We start from the raw sequence: 23,557 nt of genomic DNA, 5'->3' as shown, positions 1-23,557 counted from the left end.
GTTAAACCAGTCTGGAACTGGGGCAGTGAGAGTTAAACCAGTCTGGAACTGGGGTTACTGGGAGAGAGAAACCAGTCTGGAACTGGGGTTACTGGGGAAACCAAACTGGTGTGGGACTGGGCGCACTGAGGGAAAACTGGGGACACTGGTGGGAACTGGGAACACTGGGAAAAGTAAACCAGTGTGGCACTGGGAGAGCCAAACCAGTGGGACTGGGAGCACTGGGGGAGGATTAGTGGATACTGGGAGCATTGGTGGGCACTGGGGAGCAATGGCTGCACTGGGAGTACTGGGGGGCACAGGTGGGCACTGATGGGTACTGGGAGCACTGGGGGGCACTGGTTGCACTGGGAGTTCAGGTGTCACAGGTGGGCATTGGGGGGCACTGGGTACTGGTTCTACTGGAGGGCACTGGGAGCATAGGTGGGCACTGGTGGGTTCTGGTGGGCACTGGTTATACTGGGGGATACTGGTTATATTGGTGGGTACTGGTTATACTGGGGGATACTGGTGGGCACTGGTTATACTGGGAGATACTGGTTATATTGGTGGGTACTGGTGGGCACTGGTTATACTGGGAGATACTGGTTATATTGGTGGGCACTGGTGGGCACTGGTTATACTGGGAGATACTGGTTATACTGGTGGGCACTGGTTATACTGGGGGATACTGGTTATATTGGTGGGTACTGGTGGGCACTGGTTATACTGGGGGATACTGGTTATATTGGTGGGCACTGGTTATACTGGGAGATACTAGTTATATTGGTGGGCACTGGTTATACTGGTGGGCACTGGTTTGTACTGGTGGCACTGGGGTCGCCGCCCTCTCTCACTCCCTCCCCTCTCTCTCTCCCCGCAGTGGCGCAAGAAGCGCATGCGCAGGTACGTGAGAGCCGCGGGCCGGCCCCGCCGCACCGGGGGGAGCTCCCGGTGCCCTTCCAGCCCCGGTGCCCCCCCCGGTTCCCTCCCGGTGCCCCCCCGGGGTGGTGACACCGCCCCCGCTCTGTCCCCAGGCTGAAGCGCAAGAGGAGGAAGATGAGGCAGAGGTCCAAGTAACGGCTCCCAGCGCGGGGACGCGCCCCGGTGCCCCCTCCCGGTGCCGTCCCGGTGCTGTCCCGGTGCCGCGGGGGGGCCCCGCCGGGCCGGGCCCGTTCTTCGCTTTGCGGCGGCCGCCGTGCCGTGAATAAAAGTTGTTGTTGCTTACACGGTGTGTGGGCTCTGTCGGTGACCGGGGGGGGGCGGGCTCGGAGTTTCTCCGGTAACCGGAAAGCAGCGTGGAGGTCCCGCCGGTAACGGGGCTGGGGATGGAACCGGGGATCCACCCATAATGGGGCTGAGGGGGCTTCAAAGAACAAGAGACGGTGAGAACCGGGGGTTTCTTCAGCGTGACCGCGGCGGCACCGGGAATCCTCCGGTAACGGGGCAGGGCTGTGAGACCGGGGGGAAGAATTCTCCTGGAGCGGGATGAGCGCGGTGATTCCTCCGGTAACGGGAGCGGAGTGAGGAACCGCCCCAGTAACGGCGCCGTGAGCAGGGCCCGGGAAGTTCCGGGATCACCCACGCGTTTGCGGCGCGACGGCGTCTCCTGCTGATGACGTCACGGCATTACGCATTTCCGGCGCGCCGCGCTCTCCCGGCTCTTTCCGGGCCGCCCCGGAAGCGGCACCGAGCGGGTCCCGCCCGCCGCCGGCACCGGCCGCGCGTTGGTGGCGCCGGAGGCCCCGCGGGGAGGCCGCGAGCCGGTGAGTGCCGGGCCGGGCCGGGGGAGGCCGCGCTCCGCCCTCCGCCAGGCCCCGCCGCTCCCGGTGCGCTCCGTGCCCGTCCCGCTGCGGCTCGCGGGGCTGTCACGGGACGCGCCGGGGTTTCCGCCGTGTTTCGGCGGTGCTGGCGGGCACCGGGGTTGCGGTGGGGGATCACCGGCCGTGCTGCCCCGGTACCGGCCCCGCCGCAGCCTCGGTGCCTCCCGGGATCCTCCCGTTCCTCCCTTCTGCCCTTCCCACCGGTACCGGGGGCACTCCCGGTCCTTCTCTCTCTCCCTCCCTTCCGTGCTCGCGGGGCCCCTACTGGTCCCTCCCTCGGTGCCGGGGCTGGGCGAATCCCCCTCTCCCCCCTTCCCGGGGTCCCTCCCGGTTCTTCCTTCATCCCCTCTTGCTCCTCATCCCCTCCCTCCCGGTGCCCCGGGGTGGGATGTGCCCCATTCCCGGTCCCTCCCTCCCTCAGGTGACCCCTCCCGGTACCCCGGGGTGGGTGGGGACCCTCTCGCCATCAGCACCGGGGTCACTCCCGGTCCCTCCCTCCCGGTACCCCGGGGTGGGACTTGTCCCGTTCCCTGTCCCCCATTCTTGGTCTGTCCTTCCTTCAGTGACCCCTTGGGGTGGAACTCCCCCCATTCCTTCCCTCCCTCACCCCATCCCTCCCTTCTCTGGTGACCCCTCAGGGTGGGATTTGCCCCATTCCCAGTCCCTCCGTCTCTCCTGGTGACCCCTCAGGCTGGATCCCCCCCATTATCTGTCCCTCAGGTGACCCCTCCCGGTACCCCAGGGTGGTTGGGGACCCTCTCCCCATCAGCACCGGGATCACTCCCAGTCCCTCCCTCCCTCCTCTGGTGACCCCTCAGGCTGGGACTCCCCCCATTCCTGGTCCCTCTCTTCCTCCCTCTTCCAGTGACCCCTCAGAGTGGGATTTATCCCATTCCCAGTCCCCAATTCCTGGTCTCTCCCTTCCTCACCCGATCCCTCCCTCCTCCAGTGACCCCTCTGGGTGCCCCGGGGTGGGATTTACCCCATTCCCAGTCCCTCCATCTCTCCTGGTGACCCCTCAAGGTGGGACTCCCCCATTCTTGATGCCCCTCCTGCTCCCTCTCCCCATCCCTCCCTCCTCCAGTGACCCCTCAGGGTGGGATTTACCCTATTCCGTGTCCCTCCCTCCTTCCCCCTGTCCTTCCCTCCTTCCCCCTGTCCCTCCATCTCTCCTGGTGACCCCTCAGGCTGGGACTCCCCCCATTCCTGGTCCCTCTCTCCCTCCCTCTTCCAGTGACCCCTCAGGGTGGCATTTACCCCATTCCCAGTCCCTCCCTCTCTCCTGGTGACCCCTCAGGCTGTGTCCCCCCCATCCCTGACCATTCCCTCGCTGTCCGCAGCCCTCGCGGTGCCCGCGCCAGCCATGCCGGACCGGGACGGTTACCCCGCCAGCACCGGCGCCGGCCCCGGCGGCGTCAGCAGCGGCGACGAATCCTCGTCCGCCCTCCCCGACGACGACATCTGCCGCGATTTCCTGCGCAACGTCTGCAAGCGCGGCAAGCGCTGCCGCTTCCGGCACCCCGACATCTCCGAGGTCACCAACCTGGGCGTGCGCAAGAACGAGTTCATCTTCTGCCACGACTTCCAGAACAAGGAGTGCGTGCGCCTCAACTGCCGCTTCATCCACGGCACCAAGGAGGACGAGGATTGCTACAAGAAAACGGGCGAGCTGCCGCCGCGCCTGCGCCAGAAAGTGGCGGCCGGCTTGGGGCTGTCGCCGGCGGATCTGCCCAACAGCAAAGAGGAGGTGCCGATCTGCAGGGATTTCCTCAAAGGGGACTGCCAGCGCGGCGCCAAGTGTAAATTCCAGCATTTGCAGCGGGATTACGAGTACGAGGCGCGGGGCAGGGAGCAGGGCCGGCGCTACGAGCCCTTCGACGGCCTCTACGAGCCCGACGAGCCGGTGCTGAAGCGGCGGCGAGCCGAGGGGCTCTACGAGAGCTACGAGTACGGCTTCGCCAGCCCGCGCGCCGTGGAGTACCGGCTGCTGGAGGAGGAGAACGTGCTGCTCAGGAAACGCGTGGAGGACCTCAAGAAGCAGGTGAACAACCTGCTGGCCACCAACGAGGTGCTGCTGGAGCAGAACGCGCAGTTCCGCAACCAGGCCAAGGTGATGACGCTGAGCTCCACGGCCACGGCCAGCGAGCAGCCGCTGGCGCCCACGGTGACCAACTACAACCACAGCATCGCCCAGACTCACACCACGCTCAGCAGCCAGGCCCTGCAGCCCCGCCCGGTCACCCAGCAGGATTTGGTGGCGCCGGCGGGCGCTCAGGCGGCGCCTCCCGCCAACGGAGCCCCGTTGAACCCCGAGATCGCGCCGCTGTCGGCGGCGGCGGCGCTGGCGCAGACCATCGCGCAGGGCATGGCGCCGCCGCCCGTGTCCATGGCGCCCGTGGCCGTGTCGGTGGCGCCGGTGGCCGTGAGCATGGCGCAGCCGCTCGGCGGCATCACCATGAGCCACGCCACCACGCCCATGGTCACCTACCCCATCGCCTCGCAGAGCATGAGGATAACGGCCATGCCGCACTGACCCCGCCCCCGGGACCGGCGGGAGGCTGGCGGCGAACGCAGGGGTGGCGGGATGAGGATGGACGGACACACGGACGGACACACGGACAGTGTGGGATGTGCCACCCCCCTCATCCCAGTGCGACCCCCGGAACCAGGGGGTGGCGGGATGAGGATGGACGGACACACGGACAGTGTGGGATGTGCTACCCCCCTCATCCCGGTGGGCGGACTGAGCACCGGGAGTGGGTGGTACCGGAGGTGGTACCGGGTGGTACCTGTAATGTTTTCGGCTATTAAAATAACAAAAAAAAAAAAAAAGCCCAAAACCGCACGGGACGGGCTGTGCCGGTAGCGGCGGGGAGCGGGTGGGACACCGGAACGGGAAACCGGGACTGGAACCGGGAAACCGCGGTGGGGAAACCGGGACCGGGATGGGGCGCGCAGGGCCGTGATGTGGCCACGCCCCTCGCGTAAACCACGCCCATCACATAGACCACGCCCATTTAGTAAATAAAGGCGTGGTCAGTATACGCGAGCGCGGGGGGCGTGGCCAAGAGTTGGCGGCCGGTCCATGATTGACGCGTGAGGGAGTGGCCAGGGCGCGGCGCTCAGTGGGCGTGGCCAGCAGCTGGCAGGCGTCCAATGGGCGGTGCGTGCGTGTGTGTGTGTTGGGGGGGGGCGCGTGTCCCGGGCTGCGCCGCTCAGCCAATCAGCGCCGCGTGCGTGCGCGGGGCGCGGCCGGGGCGGCGCCGCGGCGGGAGCGGAACGGGAGCGCGGAGCGGAGATGGAGCGGCGGAGCGGGCTCGGGCTGGCGGCTCTGGGCGCTCTGGGCCGGCGGCTGCTCTGGGCGCTGCCCGCTTACGCCGCGGGGCTGCTGGGGCTCGGTGCGGGCGCCGTGGTGCTCGCCCTGGCGCTCTACGCGGGCTGGCGGCGGCGGCGGCGCGCCCGGGAGCGCGGGATGCGCGCGGCCGAGCGCCTGCACCGTGAGGAAGAGGCGGCGGTGCGCGCCGCCGCCCGCGGGGAGCTGCCGGCCTGGGTAAGGTGCTCCCGAGCCATTACCGGTGCTGCGGCGCCGTTATCGCTCCCGGGGAAGCCCCGGCGGGATCCCCGCCCCGGGCACCGCCCTCCTCCCCTCCCCGCCGCTCTCTCGGTGGGAGTTTGGGAACCGCCCCCGGTGGGACCCCCGGGATTCCCGAGGCTCTCCGGTTCTGCCGCGCCGCTGGAGTTCCCCGCACTTCCCGGGGGGGTCCCGGTTCTCCGCTCCGCTGCGGGTCGCGCTTGGCGCACCGGGGGATCCCCGCGCGCCCCCGGGAGCTCCCACAGCCGCACCGGAGCTGTCCCGGCACGGGGGACCCCGCGGCACCGCACGGTCCCCGGTGGGACCCCCGCGCTGTGCCGCGCATCCCGCAACGCTCCCGTACCCCCGGTCCCGGTCCCGCTTCTCTCTGCGCCGCTCGGGACCCCCGGAACCCCCCGGGCATCCCCCGGTGCTGCTCCCCAGCCGCTCCTTGCGTTTCCCGGTGGGGCGGGGCCGCACCGGGACCCCCCCCGGGATCACCGGGACCCCCCCCCCCCATCCCCATCCATCCCCCGGGGTTCGCCGCAGGGCGGGGTCCCCGCGCTCCGCTCCCCGGGGCAGCCCCGGTACCGCCCGGGCCTTCCGGCAGTGCCGTGACTCACCGGGCCCGGGGGGGGCCGCTTCCTGCCGCTGCCCGCGGGCTGGGAGGGGTCCGCACCCCCCGCCCCGCACCGGGACCCCCGTTTTGGGGAGGAGTTGGGGGTGACGGGAGCTTGGGGAAACTGAGGCACGGGCGGGAGGGGCCCGGTGGTTCCCGGTGGTTCCCGGTGGTTCCCGGTGCCCCCCCGGGCTCAGCCCCCCCCCCCCGCTGTCCCCCCAGGTCAGCTTCCCGGATGTGGAGCGGGCGGAATGGCTCAACAAGGTGAGGAGTCCGTGTGTCCGTGTGTCCATGTGTCCGTGTGTCCGTGTGTCTGTGTGTCCGGGAGTCCGTGTGTCCGTGTGTCTGTCTGTCCGGGAGTCCGTGTGTCTGTGTGCCCGTGTGTCTGTGTGTCTGGGAGTCCGTGTGTCTGTGTGTCCGTGTGTCCGGGAGTCCGTGTGTCCGTCTGTCCGTCTGTCTGTGTGTCCGTGTGTCCGGGAGTCCGTCTGTCCGTGTGTCTGTGCGTCCGTGTGTCTGTCTGTCCGGGAGTCCGTGTGTCCGGGAGTCCGTGTGTCTGTGTGTCCGTGTGTCTGTCTGTCCGGGAGTCCGTGTGTCCGTGTGTCCGTGTGTCTGTGTGTCTGTGTGTCTGTATGTCCGTGTGTCTGTGTGTCCGTGTGTCCGGCCCGCGCCCCGCCGCTCCCGCGTCCCTCTGTCCATCCCTCCCGCATCTCTCTGTCCCTCAATCCCTCCCTCCCTGCATCCTTCTGTCCATCCTTCTGTCCGTCCCTCTGTCCATCCCTCCATCCCCAGTGTCCATCCCTCTGTCCATCCTTCCACTTCCTGTGTCTGTCTCCTTTCCCAGTGTCCATCCCCCGTGTCTGTGTCCATCTGTCCATCCCCCGTGTCTGTCTGTCTGTGTCCATGCCCCGTGTCTGTGTCCATCTGTCCATGCCCTGTGTCTGTCTGTCCATGTCCATCCCCCGTGTCTGTCTGTGTCCATCTGTCCATCCCCCGTGTCTGTCCGTGGCCATGGCCCTGTGTCCATCTGTCCATGCCCCCGGCATGTCCATGCCCCATGTCTGTCTGTCCATGCCCAGTGTCCGTGTCCATGCCCATGTCCGTGTGTCCATGTGTCCATGCTGGTGCCCATATCCGTGTGTCCATCCCCATGTCCATCTGTCCGTGTGTCCGGCAGGTCCTGGCGCAGGCCTGGCCGTTCCTGGGTCAGTACCTCCAGAAGCTCCTCATGGACTCGGTGGCTCTGTGTCCATGTGTCCATCTGTCCGTCTGTCCCTCAGGTCCTTGCCCAGGCCTGGCCGTTCCTGGGGCAGTATCTGGAGAAGCTCCTGCAGGACTCAGTGGCCCCGTGTCTGTGTCTGTGTGTCTGTGTCCGTGTGTCCATGCCCATGTCCATCTGTCTGTGTGTCCGGCAGGTCCTGTTGCAGGCCTGGCCGTTCCTGGGTCAGTATCTCCAGAAGCTCCTCACGGACTCGGTGGCCCCATGTCCGTGTCCATCTGTCCTGCCCTGTGTCTATGTGTCCGTGTGTCCATCCCGGTGTCCGTGTGTCCATGTGTGTGTCCGTGTGTCCATCCCCATGTCCATCTGTCCGTGTGTCTGGCAGGTCCTGGCGCAGGCCTGGCTGTTCCTGGGTCAGTATCTCCAGAAGCTCCTCATGGACTCGGTGGCTCTGTGTCCGTGTGTCTGTGTGTCCATCCCGGTGTCCGTGTGTCCGTGTGTCTGTGTCTGTGTCCGTGTGTCCATGTATGTGTCTGTGTGTCCATCCCCATGTCCGTCTGTCCCTCAGGTCCTGTTGCAGGCCTGGCCGTTCCTGGGTCAGTACCTCCAGAAGCTCCTCACGGACTCGGTGGCCCCATGTCCGTGTCCATCTGTCCTGCCCCGTGTCTGTGTGTCCGTGTGTCCATCCCGGTGTCCGTGTGTCCATCTGTCCGTGTGTCCGGCAGGTCCTGGCGCAGGCCTGGCGTTCCTGGGGCAGTACCTCCAGAAGCTCCTCACGGACTCGGTGGCCCCGGCCATCCGCGCCTCCAGCCCGCACCTGCAGAGCTTCACCTTCACCAGGGTGGACCTGGGACAGAAGGTGATGCTGGGGGGGGCTCCCCAGGACCCCCAAAATCTCCCCTAAACCCCCAGACCCCCCAAAATCTCCCCTAAAGCCCCCAAGACCCCTGAGACCCCCCCAAAATCTCCCCTAAAGCCCCCGGGACCCCCCAAAATCTCCCCTAAAGCCCCCCGGGACCCCCCAAAATCTCCCCTAAAGCCTCCTGAGATCCCCCAAAATCTCCCCTAAAGCCCCCAGAAGACCCCCGGGACCCCCCAAAATCTCCCCTAAAACCCCCTGAGACCCCCCAAAATCTCCCCTAAAGCCCCCAGACCCCTGAGACCCCCCCCAAAATCTCCTCTAAAGCCCCCAGACCCCCCAAAATCTCCCCTAAAGCCCCCAGACCCCCCAAAATCTCCCCTAAAGCCCCCTGAGACCCCCCCAAAATCTCCCCTAAAGCCCCCAGACCCCCCAAAATCTCCCCTAAAGCCCCCAGACCCCTCCTCACTTCCCTGTTGTTCCCTCAGGACCCCCCAAAATCCCCCATAAACCCCTACCAGGACCCCCCTGGGACCCCCATAAATCCCCCTAAACCCCTCCCAGCATCCCCTAAATTGTCCCAGAGCCCCCCAAGACCCCCTAAAGCCCCCCCAGACCCCCTCTAACCCCCCCCAAGACCCCCTAAATCCCCTCAACCCCCCCCCCAAGACCCCTAAACTCCCTCCCAGGACCCTCTAAACTCCCCCAGACCCCTTAAATCCCTCCCAGGACCCCCAAAATCCCCCCTAAACATCTCCCAGGACCCCCTAAACCACCCCAGACCCCCCCAAAATCCCCCCAGACCCTCCCAGGACCCCCTAAACCCCCCAGGATTCCCTAAATCCCCTATAACCCGTCCTAGGACCCCCAGGACCCCATAAAAACCCCCCTTAAGACCCCTAGGAACCCCTAAACACCCCCAGACACCCTCTAATCCTCCCTAGGACCCCCTAAATCCCCTCAAACCCCCCCCTAAGCCCCCTCAGACCCCCCCCAAAATCCCCTATAACCCCTCCCACGACCCCCTAAACCCCCCCAGACCCCCCCCCAAACCCTCCTCAGGACCCCCTAAATCCCCTATAACCCCTCCTAGGACCCCCAGGACCCCATAAAAATCCCCCCTTAAGACCCCTAGGAACCCCTAAACACCCCCAGACCCCCTCTAATCCTCCCTAGGACCCCCTAAATCCCCTGAACCCCCCCCAAAAAATGCTGAGACCCCTCCCCAAAAATCCCAAATCCCCCCCACCCAACAGCCCCTCCGTGTGCTGGGGGTCCAAGCCCACCCCGGAACCCACAAGAAGCAAATCCTGCTGGACCTCAACATCAGGTGAGCGACTTTTGGGGAGGGGGTGGGGGGGTCCCCAAAATGAGGAGGGGTCCGGGGGGGTGGTGGTGACGCCCCCCACCCCAATTTGCGCCCCCTCAGTTACGTGGGTGACGTCCAGATCGATGTGGAGGTGAAGAAATTCTTCTGCAAGGCGGGGGTGAAGGGGATGCAGGTGAGGATTTTTTTGGGGGGGATTTTGGGGGGATTTGGGTTTTGAGGAGGGGTCTCCACTCATTGTGACCCCCTCCCCAGCTCCACGGGGTGCTCAGGATCATCCTGGAGCCGCTGCTGGGGGATGTGCCCATCGTGGGGGCGCTCAGCATGTTCTTCATCCGCCGCCCGGTGAGTCTGCAACGGGACCCCCCGCCCCAAAATAGGGATGGGAATGGGAACCCCCCCCCCCAGGGCATGGCAGGGGTGGACCCCAACCCAAAATAAAGACCCCAGACCCCTCTAGGAAACACTGGGGGTGAATACCACCCCAAAAAAAGGGATGGGAACCCCCCCCAGAGCATGGCAGGGGTGGACCCCAACCCAAAATAAAGGTCCAGAACCCCTCCCCAATTCACATTGGGGACCCACCCCCCCAAAAAAAAAGGATCAGAATCCCCCCAGGACACAGCGAGGGTGGACCCCAACCCAAAATAAAGGTCCAGAACCCCTCCCCAATACACATTGAGGACCCACCCCCAAAGAAAAAGACCCCAGACCCCTTCAGGACACACTGAGGATTCTCCCCCCCCCCAAAAAAAAAAAGGGATCAGAATCCCCCCAGGACATGGCAGGAGTGGACCCCAACCCAAATGGTCACGAAGCCCCCCCAGGACACAGTGGGGATGGGACCCCACCCCAAAAAAAGGACCCCAGACCCCTCTAGGACACACTGGGGGTGAATACCACCCCAAAAAAAGGGATGGGAACCCCCCCCAGAGCATGGCAGGGGTGGACCCCAACCCAAAATAAAAATCCAGAACCCCCCCAGGACATGGCAGGAGTAGACCCCAACCCAAAATAAAGATCCAGAATCCCTCCCCAATACACATTGGGGACCCACCACCCAAAAAAAGGACCCCAGACCCCCTCCAAGATACAGCAGGGACCCCCCGCCCCAAAAAAAGGGATGGGAACCCCCCCCACCCCAGGACATGGAACAGCCCCCCAGGGCATGGCAGGGGTGGACCCCAACCCAAAATAAGGATCCAGAACCCCTCCCCAATACGCATTGGGGACCCACCCCCAAAAAAAGGACCCCAGACCCCTCTAGGACACACTGAGGATTCTCCCCCCCCCCCCAAAAAAAAAAAGGGATCAGAATCCCCCCAGGACATGGCAGGGGTGGACCCCAACCCAAAATGGTCACGAAGCCCCCCCCAGGACACAGTGGGGATGGACCCCACCCCCAAAAAAAAGGACCCCAGACCCCTCTAGGACACACTGGGGGTGAATACCACCCCAAAAAAAGGGAATGGGAACCCCCCCAGGGCATGGCAGGGGTGGACCCCAACCCAAATTAAAGGTCCAGAACCCCTCCCCAATACACACTGGGGACCCCCACCCCCAAAAAAAGGACCCCAGACCCCCCCCCAAGATACAGCGGGGGTGGACCCCCCCCCCAAAAAAAGGGATCAGAATCCCCCCAGGACACAGCGAGGGTGGACCCCAACCCAAAATAAAGGGATCAGAATCCCCCCAATACACACTGGGGACCCCCCCCAAAAAGGACCCCCCCCAAAACGAACACCAGGAGTGCCCCCCCCCCCCCCATTTCTTACCTCCCCCCCCCATTGCAGACGCTGGACATCAACTGGACAGGAATGACCAACCTGCTGGACATCCCAGGGCTCAGGTGAGACCCCCCCCTGTTTTTGGGGACCCCCCCCCTTTTTGGGAACCCCCCCTTGACCTTGTGTCCCCACCCATGGGGAATGGGGGGAGAAAAAAGGGGGGAAATGAGGGGGAAAATGGGGGTAAAAAGGGGGTGAAAAAGGGGGGGAAAGGGAAAATGGGGGGAAAAAGGGGAGAAAAACGGAGGGGAAATGGGGGAAAATGGGGGGAAAAGGGGTGAAAGAGGAAAATAAGAGGGAAATGGGGGAAAGGAGGAGAAAAAAATTGAGGGAAAAGGGGGAGAAAGGAGAAAAAAAAGGGAGAAAGGAAGAGAAAAAGGGAGAGAAAGGAGGAGAAAAAGGGAGAAAAAAAGGGAAGTAGGAGAAAAAAGGGGAGAAAGGAGAAGGAAAAGGGAAGAAAGGAGGAAAAAAAGAGAGAAAAGAGGAGAAAAAAAGGGAGAAAATAGGAGAAAAAGGGAGAGAAAGGAGGAGAAAAAAAGGGAAGAAAGGAGGAGAAAAAAAAAGGAGGAAAGGAGGAGGAAAAGGGAAGAAAGGAGGAGGAAAAAGGGAAAAAAGGAGGGGCCCTCCACGACCATGTGCCCCCCATTTTTGGAGACCCCCCCCGACAGTATTTCCCCCATTTTTGGGGACCCTCGTGACCGTATTCCCCCATTTTTGGGGACCCCCCCCACCGTGTTCCCCCCATTTTTGGCCACCCCCCGTGACCGTATTTCCCCCCATTTTTGGGGAACCCCCCGTGACGGTATTTCCCCATTTTTGGGGGACCCCCCCCCCCACCGTATTTCCCCCATTTTTGGGGACCCCCAGTGACCGTATTTCCCCCATTTTTGGGGACCCCCCCCTGACCTTATTTCCCCATTTTTGGGGACCCCCCCGTGACCGTATTTTTCCCATTTTTGGGGACCCCCCCTGACCGTGTTTCCCTCATTTTTGGGCACCCCCCGTGACCGTATTTTTCCCATTTTTGAGGACCCCCCCCCAACCTTATTTCCCCCATTTTTGGGGACCCCCCCTGACCGTGTCCCCCCATTTTTGGCCCCCCCAGCTCCATGTCGGACTCGATGATCATGGACAGCATCGCCTCCTACCTGGTGCTGCCCAACCGGCTCCTGGTGCCCGCTGCTGCCCGACCTGCCCGAGGCTGCGCGGCTGCGCTGGCCCCTGCCCCGGGTGAGGGGGTCGTGACCCCCCATTTTATCTTTCTGACCCCCTCATTTTCCCTTTTTAACCCCCCCCCTCCCCATTTTCCCCCTTCTGATGTCCCAGTTTTACCTGTCGGACCCTCCCCATTTTACCCTTCCAACTCCCCCCGTTTTCCTTTTCTGATTCCCCACATTTTGTCCTTCTGATCTCCCCATTTTCATCTTCTGACCCCTCTCATTTTCCTCTTTTTAAGCCCCCCGTTTTCACCATTGGACACCCCCCCATTTTACCTTTCTGACCTCCTCATTTTTCCCTTCTGACCCCCCCAAATTTAGCCCTTTTAACCTCCCATTTTCCTCTTCTGACCCCCCCCCAAATTTAACCCTTTTAATCCCCCTAATTTTCCCCTCTGACCCTCCCCATTTCCCCTTTCTGATTCCTCCCATTTTCACCTTTGGACCCCCCCTCCCCCCATTTCCCCCTTCTGACTCCCCCAAATTTAACTTTTTTAATCCTCCCCATTTTCCCCTTCTGACACCCCCGTTTTACCTGTCGGACCCTCCCCATTTTACCCTTCCAACTCCCCCCGTTTTCCTTTTCTGATCCCCACATTTTGTCCTTCTGACCTCCCCATTTTCACCTTTAGACCCCCCCCATTTCCCCTTCTGACTCCCCCAAATTTAACTTTTTTAACCCCCCCCCCCCCCATTTCTCCCTTCTGACACCCCCGTTTTCCCTTTCTGACCCATCCCTCATTTTCCATTCTCATTTTCTGACCTCCCCATTTGCCTCATTTTCCCCTTTGGACCCCCCCCAATTCTCCCATTTTCCTCTTTGGACCCCCCCATTTTCACCTCCTGCCCCCCCCCCACATTTTCCCCCTTGTGACGCCCCCAAATTCAATCCTTTTAACCCCTCCCCATTTTCCCCTCTGACCCCCCCCCCTATTATCTCCTTCTGATCCCCCCGTTTTCCTTTTCCTCCCTCCAGCTGGCAGCTGGGGGTCCCTGCTCACTCCCAGTGTCCCCAATGTCCCCTCACTGTCCTCATTGTCCCCAGGGCGTGGTGCGGGTGTCCCTGGTGGCTGTGTGTCCCCATGGTGTCCGTGGTGTCCCCATTGTCCCCAGGGTGTGGTTCGGGTGTCCCTGGTGTCCCCACTGTCCCCAATGTCCCCTCAGTGTCCCCGATGTCCCCAGGGTGTGGTGTGGGTGTCCCTGGTGTCCCCATTGTCCCCCATTGTCCCCAATGTCCCCAATGTCCCCAGGGCGTGGTGCGGGTGTCCCTGGTGGCTCTGTGTCCCCAAGGTGTCCCCGGTGTCCCCATTGTCCCCATTGTCCCCTCACTGTCCCCAATGTCCCCAGGGTGTGGTGCGGGTGTCCCCTGGCGGCTGTGTGTTCCCATGGTGACCCTGGTGTCCCCAATGTCCCCTCACTGTCCCCATTGTCCCCAATTGTCCCCCTCACTGTCCCCAATGTCCCCAGGGCGTGGTGCGGGTGTCCCTGGTGGCTCTGTGTCCCCTCAGTGTCCCTGGTGTCCCTGCTGTCCCCAACGTCCCCTCGCTGTCCCCAGGGCTTGGTGCGGGTGTCCCTGGTTGCTGTGTGTCCCCATGGTGTCCCCGGTGTCCCCATTGTCCCTAATGTCCCCAGGGCGTGGTGCGGGTGTCCCCCATTGTCCCCAATGTCCCCTCACTGTCCCCAGGGCGTGGTGCGGGTGTCCCTGGTGTCCCCATTGTCCCCTCAGTGTCCCCAATGTCCCCAGGGTGTGGTGCGGGTGTCCCTGGTGGCTCTGTGTCCCCAATGTCCCCTCGCTGTCTCCAGGGCATGGTGCGGGTGTCCCCGGTGTCCCCACTGTCCCCAATGTACCCTCAGTGTCCCCCAATGTCCCCAATGTCCCCAGGGCATGGTGCGGGTGTCCCTGGTGTCCCCCATTGTCCCCCTCACTGTCCCCAATGTCCCCCAGGGCGTGGTGCGGGTGTCCCTGGTGTCCCCATGGTGACCCTGCTGTCCCCATTGTCCCCAGGGTGTGGTGCGGGTGTCCCTGGTTGCTGTGTGTCCCCATGGTGACCCTGCTGTCCCCATTGTCCCCCAATGTCCCCAGGGCGTGGTCCGGGTGTCCCTGGTGTCCCCATTGTCCCCAATGTCCCCTCGCTGTCCCCAGGGCGTGGTGCGGGTGTCCCTGGTTGCTGTGTGTCCCCATGGTGACCCTGCTGTCCCCATTGTCCCCAGGGCGTGGTGCGGGTGTCCCTGGTGTCCCCAATGTCCTCTCACTGTCCCCAGGGCGTGGTGCGGGTGTCCCCATTGTCCCCAATGTCCCCTCACTGTCCCCACTGTCCCCAGGGTGTGGTGCGGGTGTCCCTGGTGGCTCTGTGTCCCCCATGGTGTCCCCATTGTCCCCAATGTCCCCTCACTGTCCCCAATGTCCCCAGGGCGTGGTGCGGGTGTCCCTGGTTGCTGTGTGTCCCCAATGTCCCCTCACTGTCCCCAATGTCCCCAGGGCGTGGTGCGGGTGTCCCTGGTGTCCCCTCACTGTCCCCAGTGTCCCCCAATGTCCCCAATGTCCCCTCGCTGTCCCCAGGGCGTGGTGCGGGTGTCCCTGGTGGCCGCGCGCGCGCTCCGCTCCAAGGATCGCTTCCTGGGCGGGCTCGTCCAGGGCCGCTCGGACCCGTACGCGCTGCTCAGGGTGGGGACACAGGCGGCCACCAGCAGGGGTCATCGGGGGACAGCCTGGACCCCGTGTGGGACGAGATGTACGAGGTGAGAAGGGATGGACAGACGGACACGGGGATGGACAGACAGGAGGACACAGGGAGGGACAGAGGGACAGGGGGAGACAGGGAGGGGACAGACAGACAGGGGGACACAGGGAGGGACACAGGCGGCGACCAGCAGGGTGATCGGGGACAGCCTGGAGCCCCGTGTGGGACGAGATGTACGAGGTGAGGGGGGATGGACAGACGGACACAGGGATGGACAGATAGGGGGAAACAGGGAGGGACAGAGGGACACAGGGATGGACAGACAGGGGACACAGGGAGGGACAGAGGGACAGACAGACAGGGGGACACAGGGAGGGACAGAGGAACAGACAGACGGGGACACAGGGATGGACACAGGCGGCGACCAGCAGGGTGATCGGGGACAGCCTGGACCCTGTGTGGGACGAGATGTACGAGGTGAGAGGGGATGGACAGACGGACACGGGGAGGGACAGAGGGACAGGGGGACACAGGGATGGACAGACGGACAGACAGACAGGGGGACACAGGGATGGACATAGGCAGCGACCAGCAGGGTCATCGGGGACAGCCTGGAGCCCGTGTGGGACGAGATGTACGAGGTGAGAGGGGATGGACAGACGGACACAGGGGATGGACAGAGGGACAGGCGGACACAGGGAGGGACAGAGGGACAGACAGACAGGGGGACACAGGGACGGACACAGGCAGCGACCAGCAGCGTGATCGGGGACAGCCTGGAGCCCGTGTGGGAAGAGGTGTACGAGGTGAAGACACACGGATGGGGGGGACGGACGGACAGAAGGACACAGGGATGGACGGAGGGGACAGATGGAAGGATGGATGGATGGATGGATGGATGGATGGATGATGGATGGATGATGGATGGATGATGGATTGATGGATGATGGATGGATTGATGGATGGATGGATGGATGGATGGATGGATGATGGATGGATGGATGGATAGACGGACGGACGGATGGATGGATGATGGATGGATGATGGATGGATGGATGGATGGATGGATGATGGATGGATGGCTGGATGGATGGATGATGGATGGATGGATGGATGATGGATGGATGGATGGATGGATGGATGGATTGGATGATGGATGGATGATGGATGATGGATGGATGATGGATGGATGGATGATGGATGGATGATGGATGGATGGATGGATGGATGGACAGACGGACGGACAGACGGACGGACGGATGGATGGATGATGGATGGATGGATGATGGATGGATGGATGGATGATGGATGGATGGATGATGGATGGATGGATGATGGATGGATGGATGGATGGATGGATGGATGGATGGATGGATGGATGGACAGGGGGACGGACAGTGGAGATGGAGGGATGGACAGAGGGACAGAAGGATGGACACCAGAGATGGACAGAGAGACAGAGGGGATGGACACAGAGGGATGGACAGTGGGGATGGAGGGACGGACAGAGAGATGGATGGTGGGGATGGACAGAGGGACAGACAGGGATGGACAGAGGGACAGAGAAATGGACACCGGCCATGGAGGGATGGACAGTGGGGATGGAGGCATGGACGGTGAGGATGGACAGAGGGACAGGGATGGACAGAGGGACAGGAATGGACAGAGGGACAGGGATGGACAGAGGGACAGGGATGGACAGAGGGATGCAGGGATGGACAAAGGGACAGAGAAATGGACACCAGCCATGGAGGGATGGACCGAGTGACGGTCAGAGGGATGGACAGTGGGGATGGAGGCATGGACGGTGAGGATGGACAGAGGGACAGGGACGGACAGAGGGACGGACACGGGGACGCCCCAGAGGGGATTTTGGGGACATGGGGGGCACCCAGGACCCCCAATCCTCGCCGTCCCCCCCAGTTCATGGTGCACGAGGTGCCGGGGCAGGAGCTGGAGGTGGAGCTCTACGACAAAGACCCCGACAAGGACGATCTGCTGGGCAGGTGAGCCTGGGGGGCACCCCCAAATCTGGGGAGGGGTCTCCAACCCCATCCCCAAATCCCCAAATTCCCACAAATCCACAAATCCCAAATTCCCCAAATTCCCAAAAATCCACAAATCCCAAAATCCCCAAATTCCCAAGTCCGCAAGAATTCCAAAACCCCCAAATCCCAAAATTCCCCAGTCTCCAAATCCCCAAACTCCTAAATCTCCAAATCCCCAAATTCCCAAAAATTCACAAATCCCAAAATTCCCAAATTCCCAAAAATCCACAAATCCCAAAATTCCCAAATTCCCCAAATTCCCAAGTCCGCAAAAATTCCAAAACCCCTAAATCCCCAAATAACTCCCAAATTCTCAAATCCCAAAATTCCCAGTCTCCAAATCCCCAAACTCCTAAATCTCCAAATCCCCAAATTTCCAAAAATCCACAAATCCAAAAATCCCCAAATTCCCCAAAAATCCACAAATCCCAAAATTCCCAAATTTCCCAAATTCCCAAGTCCGCAAAAATTCCAAAACCCCCAAATCCCCAAATCCCAAAATTCCCCAGTCTCCAAATCCCCAAACTCCTAAATCTCCAAATCCCCAAAAATCCACAAATCCCAAAATCCCCAAATTCCCAAAAATCCCACAAATCCCAAAATTCCCAAATCCCCAAATTCCCAAATTCCCAAAAATCCACAAATCCCAAAATTCCCAAATTCCCCAAATTCCCAAGTCCGCAAAAATTCCAAAGCCCCCAAATCCCAAAATTCCCGTCTCCAAATCCCCAAACTCCCAAATCTCCAAATCTCCAAATTCCCAAAAATCCACAAATCTCCAAATCTCCAAATTCCCAAAATCCACAAATCCCAAAATCCACAAATCCCAAAATCCCCAAATTCCCAAAAATCCACAAATCCCAAAATTCCCAAATTCCCCAAATTCCCAAGTCCGCAAAAATTCCAAAACCCCCAAATCCCAAAATTCCCCAGTCTCCAAATCCCCAAACTCCTAAATCTCCAAATCCCCAAATTCCCAAAAATCCACAAATCCCAAAATTCCCAAATCCCAAAATTCCCAAGTCCACAAAAATTCCAAATTCCCAAATAACTCCCAAATTCCCCAATCCCAAAATTCCCCAGTCTCCAAATCCCCAAACTCCTAAATATCCAAATCCCCAAAAAATCCACAAATCCCAAACTTCCCAAATCCCAAAATCCCCAAATTCCCAAGTCTGCAAGAATTCCAAAACCCCCAAATTCGCAGTCTCCAAATTCCCAAAAATCCACAAATCCCAAAATTCCCAAATCCCAAAATTCCCAAATTCCCAAGTCCGCAAAAATTCCAAAACGCCCAAATGCCCAAATAACTCCCAAATTCCCAAATCCCAAAATTCCCCAGTCTCCAAATCCCCAAACTCCTAAATCTCCAAGTCCCCAAATCCCCAAAAATCCACAAATCCCAAACTTCCCAAATCCCAAAATCCCCAAATTCCCAAGTCCGAAAATCAAGTCTGCAAGAATTCCAAAACCCCCAAACCTCCAAATTCCCAAATAACTCCCAAATTCCCAAATCCCAAAATTCCCCAGTTTCCAAATCCCCAAATTCCCAAAAATCCACAAATCCCAAAATTCCTAAATCCCAAATTCCCCAAATTCCCAAGTCCGCAAAAATTCCAAAACCCCCAAATCCCCAAATAACTCCCAAATCCCAAAATTCCCCAGTCTCCAAATCCCCAAACTCCTAAATCTCCAAAACCCCAAATCCCCAAACCTCTAAAACCCCCAAACCCCCAAACCCCCAAATACTCAAATCCCCAAAAATCCCCAAAAATTCCGAAAAATTCCAAATTTCCCCTCCCAGGATGAAGCTGGACCTCGGGGAGGTGCTCAGAGCGCGGGTGATGGACGAGGTCAGTTCTGTTCATTATTTCCCATTATTTTCCCCACTCTCCCCATTATTTTCCCATTATTTTCCCCATTATTTTCCCCATTATTTTCCCTATTATTTCTCCCATTTTCCCCATTATTTTCCCCATCATTTCTCCCATTATTCCCATTATTTTCCCCATTATTTTCCCCACTTTCCCCATTATTTTCTCCATTATTTCCCCATTATTTTCCCATCATTTCTCCCATTATTCCCATTATTTCCCCCATATATTTCCCCCATTATTTTCCCCATTATTCCCATTATTTTCCCTATTATTTCTCCCATTATTCCCATTATTTTCCCCATTATTTTTCCCATTACTTTCCCCATTTTTTTCTCCGCTTTCCCCATCATTTCTCCCATTATTCCCATTATTTCCCCCATTATTCTCCCCACTTTCCCCATTATTTTCCCTATTATTTCTCCCATTATTCCCATTATTTTCCCCATTATTTCCCCATAATTTTCCCCATATTCTCCCCATTATTTCCCCCATTATTTCCCCCATTATTTTCCCCATTATTTTCCCCATTATTTTCCCCACTTTCCCCATTATTTCCCCATATTTTCCCCATCATTTCTCCCATTATTTCTCCATTATTTTCCCCATCATTTCTCCCATTATTCCCATTAATTTCCCCATATTTTCCCCATTATTTCTCCCATTATTCCCATTATTTTCCCCCATTATTTTCCCCATTATTTCCCCATTATTTTTCCCCATTATTTCCCCCACTATTCCCATTATTTTCCCCATTATTTTCCCCACTTCCCCCATTATTCCCATTATTTTCCCCATTATTTTCCCCTTTTTTTTTCTCCACTTTCCCCATTATTTCCCCATTATTTTCCCCCACTTCCCCCATTATTCCCATTATTTTCCCCATTATTTTCCCATTATTTTCCCCATTATTTTTCCCATTTCCCCCATTATTTTCCCATTATTTCCCCCATTATTTCCCCCATTATTTTCCCCTTTATTTCTCCCATTATTCCCAATTTTTTCCCTATTATTTTCCCTACTTTCCCCATTATTTCCCCCACTTTCCCCATTATTTCCCCATTATCTTCCCTATCATTTCTCCCATTATTTCCCCCATTATTCCCATTATTTTTCCCATTCTTTCCCATTATTTCCCCTCCCCAGTGGTTCCCGCTGCAGGACGGGGGTCAGGGCCGGCTCCACCTGCGCCTGGAATGGCTCTCTCTGCTCTCCGACGCCTCCAAGCTGGACCAGGTCAATCCCGGGACAATTTTTGGGGTCCCTCTTTATTGGGGTGGGGGTCCTGCCCTTATTTGACCCCTCCCCAAATTTTTGGTTCCCTCAGGTTTTGGAAAAGAACCAAAAAATCGTGGCCAAACCTGATCCGCCATCCTCTGCCATCCTCGTGGTGTATCTGGACAGGGCTGAGGGGCTGCCCGTGAGTCTGGGGGCATTTTTGGGGGGGTTTTGGGGGATTTTTGGGGTTTTGGGGGGATTTTTGGGATTTTTGGGGTTTTTGGGGGGTCCCAGAAATGGGGGACCCCTCCCTTGACCCCCCATCGGTTTTTGGTGCAGGTAAGGAAAGCAGGCAAAGAGCCCAACCCCGTGGTTCAGGTGTCGGTGCAGGACGTGACCAGGGAGAGCAAGGTGGGGCTGGGGGCTTTTGGGGGGTTTTTTTGGGGGTTTTGGGGTTTTTTGGGGTTTTTGGGGATTTGGGGATTTTTGGGGTTTTTGGGGGTTTGTGGGGTTTTGGGGGTTTGTGGGGGTTTTTTGGGGTTTTGGGGATTTTTGAGGTTTTGGGGGTTTGTGGGGGTTTTTAGGGGTTTGGGTTGTTTTTTGAGGGTTTTGGGGGTTTTGGGTTTCTGGGGTTTTTTGGGGGTTTTGGGGGTTTTTAGGGTTTTTGGGGATTTTTGGGGTTTTTGTGATATTGGGTGTTTTGGGGGTTTTGGGGGTTTTTTGGGGTTTTTTGGCAGTTTGGGGTTTTTTTTGGGTTTTTGGGGATTTGGTGTTTTGGGGGTTTTTGTGGTATTGGGGTTTTTAGGGGTTTGTGGATGTTTTGGGGGTTCCTGGGGGTTTTGGTGATTTGGGGGTTTGTGGGGGTTTTTAGGGGTTTGTGTTGTTTTTTGAGGGTTTTGGTGGTTTTGGGGTTTTGGGGGGATTTGAGGAGATCTGGGGGGACACAGAGCAGGGGTTTGGGGAGGATTTGAGGGGATTTTGGGGGATTTGGGGATTTTTGTGGTATTGGGGGTTTTGGGGGTTTGTGGAGGTTTTGGTGATTTGGGGGGTTTGGGGGGGTTTTGGTAGTTTTTTGAGGCTTTTGGGGTTTTTGGGGGGGCTTGGCAGTTTGGGGTCTTTTTTGGGGTTTTTGGGGTTTTGGGGGTTTTTTCAGGGTTTTGGGTGGATTTGAGGGGATTTTGGAGGATTTGGGGGGGGGACACAGAGCTGGGATTTTGAGTGGATTTAGGGAATTTGGGAGGATCTGGGGGATTTGAGATGATTTGGGGGGTTTTTGAGGTGATTTTGGGGGGTCTGACCCGAGCCCCCCACCCCCAAAGGTGGTCTGCAACACCTCAGCCCCCGTTTGGGAGGACGCTTTCCGCTTCTTCCTGCACGACCCCCGAAACCAGGACGTGGATTTCCAGGTGGGACCCCAAAACCCCCCAAATCCCCCCAAAACCCCCCAAAACCCCGGCTCTGTGTGCTCCCCAAATCCCTCCATCCCCCCCCAGTTTTCCCCCCCATTTTTCCCCCCTTCCCCTTCTGTTTCTCTTAATTTTCTCCCCATTTTTTGCCCATTCCCCACCTCTTTTCCCCCCTTGTTTCCCCACCTCTTTTCCCCGTTTTTTCCCCCAATTTCCCCCATTTTTCTCCCTTCCCCCCCCCATTTTCTGCCCCCAATTTCCCCCCATTTTCTCCCCATTTCTCCCCTTTTTCTCCACATTTTCCCCCCATTTTCCCCCAATTTTCCCCCCATTTTCCCCCCATTTTCCCCCCATTGCCACCCCCAATTCCTCCCATTACCCCCTTTTTTCCCCCCTCTTTTTCCCCCAATTTCCTCCCATTTTCCCCCATATTTTCTCCCAATTTTCCCCTCATTGCCTCCCCAATTTCCCCCTAATTTTCCCCCCAATTCCTCCCCCATTTTCCCCCCAATTTCCCCTCAATGCCTCCCCAATTTCCCCAATTCTCCCCCCATTTCCCCCCCATTTTCCCCCCTTTTTCCCCTTTTTCCCCCCAATTTCCCCCCATTGCCTCCCCCATTCCTACCATTTTCACCCCCATTTCCCCCCTTTTCCCCTCTTTTCCCCCCTTTTCCTCCCCATTCTCCCCCCAATTTCCTCCCATTTTCACCCCCATTTCTCCCCTTTCCCCCCAATTTCCCCCCTCCATTACCCCCCCAATTTTCCCCCCTTTTTCCCCCCTTTTCCCCCAATTTTCCCCCAATTTCCTCCCATTTTCACCCCCAATTTCCCCCTTTTCCCCCCAATTCCCCCCCATTTTCCCCCAATTTTCCCCCCAATTCCCTCACATTTTCACCCCCATTTTCCCCCCCTTTTTTCCCCTCTTTCCCCCCCAATTTCCCCCCACTGTCTTCCCCATTTCCTCCTCCATTTCCCTCCCATTTTCCTCCCCAATTTTCCCCCCAATTTCCCCCCATTGCCACCCCCATTTCTCCCCTTTTCCCCCCCAATTTCCCCCCATTTCCTCACATTTTCACCCCCATTTCCCCCCCATTTTCCTCCCAATTTTCCCCCCAATTTCCCCCCTTTGCGCCCCAATTTTCCCCCTTTTCCCCCCAATTTTCCTCCCATTTTCACCTCCATTTTCCCTCCTTTTTCCCCTCTTTTCCCCCCAATTTTCCCTCATTGCCTCTTCCATTTCCTCACATTTTCACCCCCATTTCCCCCCCTTTTTTCCCCATTTTCCTCCCAATTTCCTCACATTGCCTCCCCCATTTCTCCCCTTTTCCCCCCATTTTCCTCCCAATTGCCTCTCCAATTTCCCCCCATTTTTCCCCCCAATTTTCCTCCCATTTTCACCTCCATTTTCCCTCCTTTTCCCCCTCTTTTCCCCCATTTCTCCCCCAATTTCCCCCCATTGCCTCCCCCATTTCCTCCCATTTTCACCCCCATTTTCTCACATTTTCCCCCCATTTTTTCCCCCAATTTCCCCCCAATTTTCCCCCCAAATTTCCTCCCATTGCCACCCCCTTTTCTCCCCCTTTTCTCCCCTCTTTTTCCCCCTATTTTCCCCTCAACTTCCCCCCACTGCCTCCCCCCATTTCCTCCCATTTCCCCCCCTTTTTCCCCCAATTTCCCCCCCAATTTTCCCCCCAATTTCCCCCCATTGCCACCCACCCATTTCCTCCCATTTTCACCCCCATTTCCCTCCTTTTTTCCCCGTCTTTTTCCCCCATTTTCCTCCCATTTTCACCCCCATTTTCCCCCCCTTTTCTCCCCTCTTTTTCCCCCCAATTTCCCCACATTGCCTCCCCCATTTCCTCCCCTTTCCCCCCAATTTCCCCCATTTTTCCCCCCAATTTCCCCCCATTGCCTCCCCCCATTTCCTCACAA

At 58.8% G+C, this 23,557-nt stretch overlaps 3 protein-coding genes across 3 annotated transcripts in view; all 3 read left to right on the top strand.

Moving 5' to 3' along the window:
- Positions 1-1,206, top strand: part of PA2G4 (proliferation-associated 2G4) — a 39,542-nt gene extending 38,336 nt beyond the window's left edge. The window contains exons 14-15 of the mRNA XM_074533941.1: positions 863-885; positions 1,017-1,206. The gene's annotated coding sequence lies outside the window, so the exon portion shown is untranslated. The remainder of the gene's footprint in view (positions 1-862; positions 886-1,016) is intronic.
- Positions 1,207-1,579: 373 nt separating this feature from the next.
- Positions 1,580-4,634, top strand: LOC141727678 (zinc finger CCCH domain-containing protein 10-like). The gene is made up of 2 exons (XM_074533940.1): positions 1,580-1,745; positions 3,143-4,634. The coding sequence occupies exons 1-2, from the start codon at positions 1,595-1,597 to the stop codon at positions 4,333-4,335; spliced, it is 1,344 nt and encodes a 447-aa protein (XP_074390041.1). The 5' UTR covers positions 1,580-1,594; the 3' UTR covers positions 4,336-4,634.
- Positions 4,635-5,049: 415 nt separating this feature from the next.
- Positions 5,050-21,679, top strand: ESYT1 (extended synaptotagmin 1; the record flags this gene model as incomplete). Its single annotated transcript, XM_074533939.1, is given in 19 exon segments — positions 5,050-5,352; positions 6,215-6,256; positions 7,270-7,329; positions 7,978-8,067; positions 9,324-9,397; positions 9,497-9,569; positions 9,650-9,739; positions 11,188-11,243; positions 12,287-12,356; positions 12,358-12,411; positions 14,959-15,075; positions 15,497-15,556; positions 17,003-17,085; positions 18,932-18,980; positions 20,148-20,237; positions 20,329-20,421; positions 20,559-20,630; positions 21,539-21,627; positions 21,629-21,679. Coding segments are annotated over 19 exon segments (1,565 nt in total), but the record flags the coding sequence as incomplete, so codon positions are not given.
- Between the last annotated feature and the right edge of the window lie 1,878 nt (positions 21,680-23,557).

This window comes from Zonotrichia albicollis, unplaced genomic scaffold (assembly GCF_047830755.1).
Source record: "Zonotrichia albicollis isolate bZonAlb1 unplaced genomic scaffold, bZonAlb1.hap1 Scaffold_177, whole genome shotgun sequence".
Lineage (NCBI taxonomy): Eukaryota > Metazoa > Chordata > Aves > Passeriformes > Passerellidae > Zonotrichia > Zonotrichia albicollis.
This window is presented reverse-complemented; position numbering and strand designations above follow the sequence as displayed.